The sequence below is a fragment of the Pangasianodon hypophthalmus genome, chromosome 13, assembly GCF_027358585.1.
Source record: "Pangasianodon hypophthalmus isolate fPanHyp1 chromosome 13, fPanHyp1.pri, whole genome shotgun sequence".
Taxonomy (NCBI): domain Eukaryota; kingdom Metazoa; phylum Chordata; class Actinopteri; order Siluriformes; family Pangasiidae; genus Pangasianodon; species Pangasianodon hypophthalmus.
Genome location: NC_069722.1, coordinates 598,079 through 606,653, shown reverse-complemented (window position 1 = coordinate 606,653; position 8,575 = coordinate 598,079). Strand labels below are relative to the sequence as shown.

The window sequence follows — 8,575 nt, the reverse complement described above, 5'->3', positions numbered from 1 at the left end:
TCACTGAGGTCATATCCTCTATACCCTCTCTCTGACTGAGGTCATATCCTCTATACCCTCTCTCTCACTGAGGTCATATCCTCTATACCCTCTTTCTCATATCCTCTATACCCTCTATCTCACTGAGGTCATATCCTCTATACCGGCACTCTCTGATTGTGGTCATATCCTCTATCCAGGATGGTGGTGAAGAAAAATTCCCTGAGATGATATGAGGAAGAAACCTTGAGAGGAATCATGCTCAAAAGGAACCCATCCTCATCTGGGTGACACCGGATAGTGAGATTATAAATAATTCCCGTCTATAAATGTGTACTACATGGACAAATAGTGCAATTGTGTAATCAGGAAATTTATCACAGTTTTCACAGAAGTTTGGTTTGTGCAAGACTGCTGAACACCCCTTTTTTCTGGTGACAGTAATGAATATGTATATTTACAGATTTTGTTATCCAATTAACTGGGTTCTTTGTTTGGTTCCTTATGAGTATTCAATATTATGCAAATAGACAACACCCATTTTTGAGTATATATTTTCCCTGAAAAGATCTTTCCCGAGTACAGATTGGACCCTGACTGTTCATCCATGCACCAGATCTGGGGCTATTCAAGATCATCAACAGACCAAAACACTGGTGCAGAGAGAACATAGAATAAGAGGTGAGTAAAATCTACCTTTTATTCTCTAGCGGACGATGATTTGGACTGTAGGAAAATCCTGGCCAGGTTTAAGGGAATTTCGCAACATAAATACGTCGAGTACATGAAAACTCAGCGCAGACAGTAACGCCAGCTCAGGATTAAACCGGGACGCCTCTAGCTGTGAGGAAGCAACGCTACTCGCTGCATCACTGTAGTATATTTATTAGGAAGAAAATGGTCTGTACAACCAAAATCAAGCAAAAGTGTATTTATTATTGATCCAAATGCAAAAGAAATGTTCAGACAGCCAGTTTTTCATCTAAAAGAAGCATTTCAAACAGCGAGGTCAAGCCCATCATGGAGTGTGTGTATATACAGGGTTTTACTGTAACCACCAGGCCTTTTGGGAAAAACTTCCACTTGTCTGATTTAGTTAAGATGTTGGCAAAAGAAAGGTTTACATGCACACGTTCTTATTAATTCTTGTACGTAGAATAGGAAGAATGAAATTAAACATTTCTACTCCATGGAAAATTCTCTCTGTCTTAACTAAAACAGATGAGTAGCAGCTTCATCCTCTCCTCCTCCGCCTGGTGGTTAAACCCTGCATATACACATAGTCCAGCTTCTAACTTAGACAAGTGATTTGTGAAAGGACTCGATGGAAAATGCCCTGATCCCCTCCTAACCCCCTGCACCTAAGGGCTGTGTAATTATTAGATTTATCATTTTAGCAGAATGTGTTTTTCTGAATATAAAAATGAGATGCATCTGCAGTACAGAAGTCACTACGTCTGATTCTGTTTCTTTTCTATTTCCAGATAAAGAAAAAGTTTGGAGAAATGGGAAACCGCACATCGTCAGACTCCTCCTACACACTCAATCCAGCATCACCAAAAACACCTTTGTTCACAAATACAATATACAGAATCCCATCTCTACTCTACATTAAAGATGACCAAACCTTTCTTGCTTTTGCTGAGAAACGAACCTCACCAGCTGATGTTGACGCCACTGTGCTGGTCATGAGGAGGGGAACAAAGCAGAATGGGGCCATTCAGGTGAAAATGCTAATACAGTCACGGCTTCTTTTAATTTAAAAATGTTAAAATCTAAATTTTACTTTCATTTGGCAAAATGGTCACAGATGTGCTAATTTTTCTTTTCAGTGGTTCCTGTTGAGGAGCTTACAACAGCAAGTTTGGAGGGATATCGCACCATGAACCCGTGTCCAGTCTATGAGAAAAACTCTAAGACTGTCTTTCTGTTCTTTAACTGTGTGTTTGATAAGGTCACTGAGCAAGAGCAGATTCACAACCGTAAGAACAGGGCTCGGTTATGTTACGTTACTAGCCAGGACAGCGGGAAGAGTTGGAGCATCACAACAGACTTGACGGAAAGCGTGATTGGAAAGGAGATTAAAAAGTGGGCCACATTCAGTGTCGGACCTGGGCACGGCATTCAAATGTGTAATGGCAGACTTATCATTCCTGCGTATGTTTATTATATTGTTAGTTGTTGTACTTGTTGTTGTATTTGTTCTAGTTGTTGTTGCTCTGTAAAACCCTACGCTTTTGCGTTCTACAGTGACGATCAGGGGGTAACGTGGCACTTTGGACAAAGAGTAAGTGTTGAGTCTGCCGAGTGTGAGATGGCAGAGATCACTGACAGCAATGGCAAAAGTTACTTATACTGCAATGCCAGAAGCTCTAAGAAATCTAGAGTTGAGGCTAGGAGTCAGAACGGTGGAGGGGTAGAAACCCCTGATGGCTGTCAGGGTAGTGTGGTGAGCTTTGCACATGACGAGAAGACTTGGCTCCTTTTTTCCCATATAACTGACAAAAACGAGAGAAAGGATCTTGGGGTTTATTTGAATAAGTCTCCTTTTAGTGCCAATGGTTGGAATAAACCGAGCATCATCAATCCTGGCGTCAGCGGATACTCAGATATGACTCAGTGCGACAGCAATGATCGCTTTGCTTGCCTTATGGAACGTGGGACAAACAAACTTGAAGAAATAGCATTTACGGAGTTTTCTCTCAATGATATCATGAAAGATCAGTAGATATATTTACGTGCATGATAATAACCTGAATAAAAAAATTCAAATATTCACCTAATACAGAACAGAATTCAGAATAGAGAACATGAACTGATTCACGCTGAACCACCCGGCCAGTCTCCCGGTGACAGACACAGGTTTCAGAAAAACACACCCCCTTTTCAGTTTTAGTTCGTTTACGATTTCATTTTTTTATTTACAAAGAAGCAAAAGAAACACAAGTTAAAGTGTTCACTTTATATATCTCAGTGTTCACTTTATATATCTGTGTTCACTTTATATATCTCAGTGTTCACTTTATATATCTCTGTGTTCACTTTATATCTCAGTGTTCACTTTATATATCTGTGTTCACTTTATATCTCAGTGTTCACTTTATATATCTCAGTGTTCACTTTATATATCTGTGTTCACTTTATATATCTCAGTGTTCACTTTATATATCTCAGTGTTCACTTTATATATCTCAGTGTTCACTTTATATATCTGTGTTCACTTTATATATCTGTGTTCACTTTATATCTCAGTGTTCACTTTATATATCTGTGTTCACTTTATATCTCAGTGTTCACTTTATATCTGTGTTCACTTTATATATCTGTGTTCACTTTATATCTCAGTGTTCACTTTATATCTCAGTGTTCACTTTATATATCTGTGTTCACTTTATATCTCTGTGTTCACTTTATATCTCAGTGTTCACTTTATATATCTGTGTTCACTTTATATCTCAGTGTTCACTTTATATCTCAGTGTTCATTTTATATATCTCAGTGTTCACTTTATATATCAGTGTTCACTTTATATCTCTGTGTTCACTTTATATCTCTGTGTTCACTTTATATATCTGTGTTCACTTTATATCTCAGTGTTCACTTTATATATCTGTGTTCACTTTATATCTCTGTGTTCACTTTATATCTCTGTGTTCACTTTATATCTCAGTGTTCACTTTATATATCTGTGTTCACTTTATATCGCTGTGTTCACTTTATATCTCAGTGTTCACTTTATATATCAGTGTTCATTTTATATCTCAGTGTTCACTTTATATATCTCAGTGTTCACTTTATATCTCAGTGTTCACTTTATATATCTCTGTGTTCACTTTATATCTCTGTGTTCACTTTATATATCTCAGTGTTCATTTTATATATCTCAGTGTTCACTTTATATCTCTGTGTTCACTTTATATCTCAGTGTTCACTTTATATCTCAGTGTTCACTTTATATATCAGTGTTCATTTTATATATCTGTGTTCACTTTATATATCAGTGTTCACTTTATATCTCTGTGTTCACTTTATATATCTGTGTTCACTTTATATCTCAGTGTTCACTTTATATCTCTGTGTTCACTTTATATATCTCAGTGTTCACTTTATATATCAGTGTTCACTTTATATCTCAGTGTTCATTTTATATCTCAGTGTTCACTTTATATATCAGTGTTCATTTTATATATCTGTGTTCACTTTATATATCAGTGTTCACTTTATATCTCTGTGTTCACTTTATATCTCTGTGTTCACTTTATATCTCAGTGTTCACTTTATATATCTGTGTTCACTTTATATCTCTGTGTTCACTTTATATCTCAGTGTTCATTTTATATATCTCAGTGTTCACTTTATATCTCAGTGTTCATTTTATATCTCAGTGTTCATTTTATATATCTGTGTTCACTTTATATATCAGTGTTCACTTTATATATATGTGTTCACTTTATATATCAGTGTTCACTTTATATCTCTGTGTTCACTTTATATATCTGTGTTCACTTTATATCTCAGTGTTCACTTTATATCTGTGTTCACTTTATATATCTGTGTTCACTTTATATCTCAGTGTTCACTTTATATCTCTGTGTTCACTTTATATATCTGTGTTCACTTTATATCTCAGTGTTCACTTTATATATCTGTGTTCACTTTATATCTCAGTGTTCACTTTATATATCTGTGTTCACTTTATATCTCAGTGTTCACTTTATATATCTGTGTTCACTTTATATCTCAGTGTTCACTTTATATCTCAGTGTTCATTTTATATATCTCAGTGTTCACTTTATATATCAGTGTTCACTTTATATCTCTGTGTTCACTTTATATCTCTGTGTTCACTTTATATATCTGTGTTCACTTTATATCTCAGTGTTCACTTTATATCTCAGTGTTCATTTTATATATCTCAGTGTTCACTTTATATATCAGTGTTCACTTTATATCTCTGTGTTCACTTTATATCTCTGTGTTCACTTTATATATCTGTGTTCACTTTATATCTCAGTGTTCACTTTATATATCTGTGTTCACTTTATATCTCTGTGTTCACTTTATATCTCTGTGTTCACTTTATATATCAGTGTTCACTTTATATCTCTGTGTTCACTTTATATATCTGTGTTCACTTTATATCTCAGTGTTCACTTTATATCTGTGTTCACTTTATATATCTGTGTTCACTTTATATCTCAGTGTTCACTTTATATCTCAGTGTTCACTTTATATATCTGTGTTCACTTTATATCTCAGTGTTCACTTTATATATCTGTGTTCACTTTATATCTCAGTGTTCACTTTATATCTCAGTGTTCATTTTATATATCTCAGTGTTCACTTTATATATCAGTGTTCACTTTATATCTCTGTGTTCACTTTATATCTCTGTGTTCACTTTATATATCTGTGTTCACTTTATATCTCAGTGTTCACTTTATATATCTGTGTTCACTTTATATCTCTGTGTTCACTTTATATCTCTGTGTTCACTTTATATCTCAGTGTTCACTTTATATATCTGTGTTCACTTTATATCGCTGTGTTCACTTTATATCTCAGTGTTCACTTTATATATCAGTGTTCATTTTATATCTCAGTGTTCACTTTATATATCTCAGTGTTCACTTTATATCTCAGTGTTCACTTTATATATCTCTGTGTTCACTTTATATCTCTGTGTTCACTTTATATATCTCAGTGTTCATTTTATATATCTCAGTGTTCACTTTATATCTCTGTGTTCACTTTATATCTCAGTGTTCATTTTATATCTCAGTGTTCACTTTATATATCAGTGTTCATTTTATATATCTGTGTTCACTTTATATATCAGTGTTCACTTTATATCTCTGTGTTCACTTTATATATCTGTGTTCACTTTATATCTCAGTGTTCACTTTATATCTCAGTGTTCACTTTATATCTCTGTGTTCACTTTATATATCTCAGTGTTCACTTTATATCTCTGTGTTCACTTTATATCTCAGTGTTCATTTTATATCTCAGTGTTCACTTTATATATCAGTGTTCATTTTATATATCTGTGTTCACTTTATATATCAGTGTTCACTTTATATCTCTGTGTTCACTTTATATCTCTGTGTTCACTTTATATCTCAGTGTTCACTTTATATATCTGTGTTCACTTTATATCTCTGTGTTCACTTTATATCTCAGTGTTCATTTTATATATCTCAGTGTTCACTTTATATCTCAGTGTTCATTTTATATCTCAGTGTTCATTTTATATATCAGTGTTCACTTTATATCTGTGTTCACTTTATATCTCAGTGTTCACTTTATATCTCTGTGTTCACTTTATATATCTCAGTGTTCACTTTATATCTCTGTGTTCACTTTATATCTCAGTGTTCACTTTATATATCAGTGTTCATTTTATATATCTGTGTTCACTTTATATATCAGTGTTCACTTTATATCTCTGTGTTCACTTTATATCTCTGTGTTCACTTTATATCTCAGTGTTCACTTTATATATCTGTGTTCATTTTATATCTCAGTGTTCACTTTATATATCAGTGTTCATTTTATATATCTGTGTTCACTTTATATATCAGTGTTCACTTTATATCTCTGTGTTCACTTTATATATCTGTGTTCACTTTATATCTCAGTGTTCACTTTATATCTCAGTGTTCACTTTATATCTCTGTGTTCACTTTATATATCTCAGTGTTCACTTTATATCTCTGTGTTCACTTTATATCTCAGTGTTCACTTTATATATCAGTGTTCATTTTATATATCTGTGTTCACTTTATATATCAGTGTTCACTTTATATCTCTGTGTTCACTTTATATCTCTGTGTTCACTTTATATCTCAGTGTTCACTTTATATATCTGTGTTCACTTTATATCTCTGTGTTCACTTTATATCTCAGTGTTCACTTTATATCTCAGTGTTCATTTTATATCTCAGTGTTCATTTTATATATCTGTGTTCACTTTATATATCAGTGTTCACTTTATATATATGTGTTCACTTTATATATCAGTGTTCACTTTATATCTCTGTGTTCACTTTATATATCTGTGTTCACTTTATATATCTGTGTTCACTTTATATATCTCAGTGTTCACTTTATATATCTCTGTGTTCACTTTATATATCTGTGTTCACTTTATATATATCTGTGTTCACTTTATATCTCAGTGTTCACTTTATATATCAGTGTTCACTTTATATCTCTGTGTTCACTTTATATATCTGTGTTCACTTTATATATCTCAGTGTTCACTTTATATATCTCAGTGTTCACTTTATATCTCTGTGTTCACTTTATATATATCTGTGTTCACTTTATATCTCAGTGTTCACTTTATATATCAGTGTTCACTTTATATCTCTGTGTTCACTTTATATATCTGTGTTCACTTTATATATCAGTGTTCACTTTATATATCTCAGTGTTCACTTTATATCTCAGTGTTCACTTTATATATCTCAGTGTTCACTTTATATATCTCAGTGTTCACTTTATATATCAGTGTTCACTTTATATCTCAGTGTTCACTTTATATATCTGTGTTCACTTTATATATCTCAGTGTTCACTTTATATCTCAGTGTTCACTTTATATCTCTGTGTTCACTTTATATCTCAGTGTTCACTTTATATATCTGTGTTCACTTTATATCTCAGTGTTCACTTTATATATCTGTGTTCACTTTATATATCTGTGTTCACTTTATATCTCTGTGTTCACTTTATATATCAGTGTTCACTTTATATATCTCAGTGTTCACTTTATATCTCTGTGTTCACTTTATATCTGTGTTCACTTTATATATCTCAGTGTTCACTTTATATCTCAGTGTTCACTTTATATATCTCAGTGTTCACTTTATATCTCTGTGTTCACTTTATATATCTGTGTTCACTTTATATCTGTGTTCACTTTATATATCTCAGTGTTCACTTTATATCTCTGTGTTCACTTTATATCTCAGTGTTCACTTTATATCTCTGTGTTCACTTTATATCTCAGTGTTCACTTTATATATCTGTGTTCACTTTATATCTGTGTTCACTTTATATATCTCAGTGTTCACTTTATATCTCAGTGTTCACTTTATATCTCAGTGTTCACTTTATATCTCAGTGTTCACTTTATATCTCTGTGTTCACTTTATATATCTGTGTTCACTTTATATCTGTGTTCACTTTATATATCTCAGTGTTCACTTTATATCTCAGTGTTCACTTTATATCTCAGTGTTCACTTTATATATCTGTGTTCACTTTATATATCTCAGTGTTCACTTTATATATCTCAGTGTTCACTTTATATATCTCAGTGTTCACTTTATATATCTCAGTGTTCACTTTATATCTCAGTGTTCACTTTATATCTCAGTGTTCACTTTATATCTCAGTGTTCACTTTATATCTCAGTGTTCACTTTATATCTCTGTGTTCACTTTATATCTCAGTGTTCACTTTATATCTCTGTGTTCACTTTATATATCTCAGTGTTCAATACATATTTCCTGTTTGACATGTAATTATATACAATATATTTACAAAATTCTTTTTTTTAAATGAATTTTTAGTCCTTGTTCTGGTTT

General features: G+C 32.8%; 1 protein-coding gene across 1 annotated transcript; it reads left to right on the top strand.

Annotated features, from left to right (window-relative positions):
• The first annotated feature begins 568 nt into the window (after positions 1-568).
• On the top strand, positions 569-2,903 carry LOC128319865 (sialidase-3-like). Its single transcript, XM_053239280.1, has 3 exons — positions 569-660; positions 1,464-1,703; positions 1,826-2,903. Exons 2-3 carry the CDS (start codon positions 1,485-1,487, stop codon positions 2,705-2,707), a joined length of 1,101 nt encoding a protein of 366 aa, XP_053095255.1. The 5' UTR covers positions 569-660; positions 1,464-1,484; the 3' UTR covers positions 2,708-2,903.
• The last annotated feature ends 5,672 nt before the right edge of the window (positions 2,904-8,575 follow it).